Raw genomic sequence first — 2,871 nt, 5'->3', positions numbered from 1 at the left:
TCTCTCTCTCTCTCTCTCTCTCTCTCTCTCTCTCTCTCTCTCCCCTCTCCCTCCCTCCGTCCTTCCCTTTCCCTCCCTCTCCCTCCCTCTGTCCTTCCCTTTCCCTCCCTCTCTCTCTTTTTCTCATTTTTTTTCTGTCACAACTTCATGGAGGCAGCTATGCAATTTTTAAAATGATAATTGCTTTTCTGCTCATCATCATTATGTGACAGAATCCATTCAAACAGAAAATGATTGTCTTCCAGCAAATTGTCAGATCAAAAGAATTGATCAACTTGGACTGCCATAAACTCCCCCTCCAAAAAGAAGCATTGTAGGTGCATGCATGCCTTTAAATTAAAAAAATTAAAAAAAAAAAAAACGCATTGGGATTTTCACACAGAGACTTAGATACACCTTATTCATCCAAGACAAAGAAGGAAAAAAAGAAAAGTTGGCTCTACCTGCAGTTGTAGGTCCTGATCTCTTTGTTGTCTCGCTTGCACTTGATTGCCACGAAGATCATAGTGACAAAGAGGATGCCGGCAATGGAGCCCAAGGCGATAATGAAAATCAGGGACAAGTTCACCGAGCCCATTGACTCTTGGGCGTCGAGAGCAGGGGAGAGGTAGATCAGGACGAGCGCAGAGGCCGACAGAGACGTCTTGCCGTGATCGTGGGCCACCACAATAAGTTCATAGGAAGCCTTGGAGTTCTCGCCGAAGGTGCGAGTGGTTCTGACTTCGCCATTGACCTGGTCTATTTCAAAAAAGCCGCGATCACCCTCGGTCATGTCGTAAGTGACCCGGCCGTTTTCTCCTTCGTCGTAGTCGTCTGCTTTGACTACTGTTACCAGATACCCTATGCCGGAGTTGCGGGGGATGTAGACCTCGGCGGTGCCATTGATCAGTGGTGGGGCTGTGATGACTGGAGTATTGTCATTGACGTCAACGATGATTACCCGAACCGTAGCATTACTCTGCAGCGAGGGCAGGCCGCCATCCTTGGCCAGCACCTTGAATTCGAATGCCTTGGTCTGCTCGTGGTTGAAGGATCGCAGCGCATAGATGTCACCCGAGTTGGGGTTGATGGAGACATAGGTGAAGACAGGCATGTCCCGCACCTGTGACGGCACTATCTGGTAGGAGACACTGCCATTGAGACCCAGGTCGGGGTCTCTGGCAGACACAGAGAGCAGATAGGCGCCGGGCGTGTTGTTTTCCTGCACAATGACCTGATAGTAGGGCTTAGAGAAGTGCGGGTGGTTGTCGTTCTCGTCGGTGATGCGCACAGTGAAGGACTTGGCACTCTGAAGCATGGGCACGCCGCCGTCGCGCGCCTGGATGGTGAGGTTATACTGGTCGTGCTGCTCGCGGTCCAGCCGCCCGTCTACCAAGATAGTGGAGAAGCTCTCATATTCCTGCAGCCGAAAGGGCACGTTGCCAAGCAAACGGCACTGCACACGCCCATTGAGGCCGGAATCGCGATCAGACACCCGAACCAGAGCAATCACGTAGCCCGGGGGGGCGCTCTCGCTCACCTCCACCAGCTCGCTGTTGACCGACAGCAGGTTGATGACTGGTGGGTTGTCATTGGTGTCCAGAACGCTGACAGTGACCTTGCAATGTGCTGGAATGGAGTTGGGCCCCAGGTCCTTGGCCTGAACGTCCAGTTCGTACACGTGGCCCTCTTCGTAGTCTAGGGCACCGGTGACCGTGACCAGGCCACTGTGAGGGTCAATTTGGAAAAGCTCACGTGTGCGGTCATTAACATAGCCATAGAAGGAATAGACCACCTGGCCATTGGTGCCTTCGTCTGGGTCGCTGGCGTTGAGGCGGATGACGGGAGTGTTTGGAGGTGAGTTCTCTGGCACGCTCACCGAATAGGTGGACTCGCCAAACACTGGGTTGTTGTCATTGGAGTCGGTCACCTTGATGCTGAGGCCAACAGTGCCCAGGTGCGGCGGCTCACCACCGTCGAGAGCAGTGATGCGAAAGCTATAGTGCGACTGCGTCTCACGGTCCAGGCTCTTCTCCACCACTAGTTCGGCAAAGCGTGACCCGTCGCCGCGGGTCTTAATTTCCAAGCCAAACAGCTCATTAGGTGTGAGCTCGTAGGTCTGCACGCCAAAGCTGCCTGAGTCCGGGTCGTAGGCACTGTCCAGCGGAATGCGTGTGCCGGGGCTTGCCGCCTCCGAGATCTCCAATTCTATCTGTGCCGCTGGGAAGCTGGGCGCGTTGTCGTTCAAGTCCTTGATTTCCACCTTAATCACGCAGATTTCCATTGAGCTGGACATGACCTCGAGTGAGATGATGCACTTGGGGCTCTGGCGGCACAGCAGGTCGCGATCGATCTTCTGCTTGGTGACCAGCAGGCCCGAGCTGGGGTTGATGTCCACTAGGTGCGGAGCCGAGTTGGACACTACACGGAAGGCAGAGGCTTGCCGTGGGTCCAGCGCGAAGCCCGCCTCGCGCGCGTCCTTGGCCACGTTGGCGATCACGGTCCCGGCGCGCTGCTCCTCTTCTACCGAGTACTTGAGGTTAATGAGGGCAGCCGCCTGCGTCCACAGTACGGCCAACAGCAGCAGCACCGGCAGCAGGAGCGACTCCATGGCTGCGCGGGGCTCTGCTTGGCCTCGCCTCTCCACACCCCTCCGAAGCCGCCGCCGCCGCCGCTCCAGCTTCCCGCTGACTCGGGCCGCCTGTTGCGCACGCCCCGGGGCCCCAGAGGCCACGGGAGGAGTCCCACCCAGGGCGGCCCGGCGGCGCGGGGGAGACACCCGCACTGGCTCCAATGTTGAAGTTGGGACAGACTCTGCGAGGGCTCGCAGTGGACCTGGAGGCTCCGGGGGACCCAGGGAGCGGCGCGCGGCCCCGAGCCCCCTCCCTCCAG

The 2,871-nt window shown here is 56.9% G+C and overlaps 1 protein-coding gene across 3 annotated transcripts in view; it reads right to left on the bottom strand.

Moving 5' to 3' along the window:
• PCDH19 (protocadherin 19) overlaps nt 1–2,590 on the bottom strand; it is a 110,309-nt gene extending 107,719 nt beyond the window's left edge. For all 3 annotated transcript variants that reach the window (XM_011383832.1, XM_023525250.1, XM_023525251.1), the window contains exon 1: nt 444–2,590. In XM_011383832.1, the coding sequence (XP_011382134.1) occupies nt 444–2,590 (2,147 nt within the window). The remainder of the gene's footprint in view (nt 1–443) is intronic.
• Between the last annotated feature and the right edge of the window lie 281 nt (nt 2,591–2,871).

This window comes from Pteropus vampyrus, unplaced genomic scaffold (assembly GCF_000151845.1).
Source record: "Pteropus vampyrus isolate Shadow unplaced genomic scaffold, Pvam_2.0 Scaffold543, whole genome shotgun sequence".
Taxonomy (NCBI): domain Eukaryota; kingdom Metazoa; phylum Chordata; class Mammalia; order Chiroptera; family Pteropodidae; genus Pteropus; species Pteropus vampyrus.
This window is presented reverse-complemented; position numbering and strand designations above follow the sequence as displayed.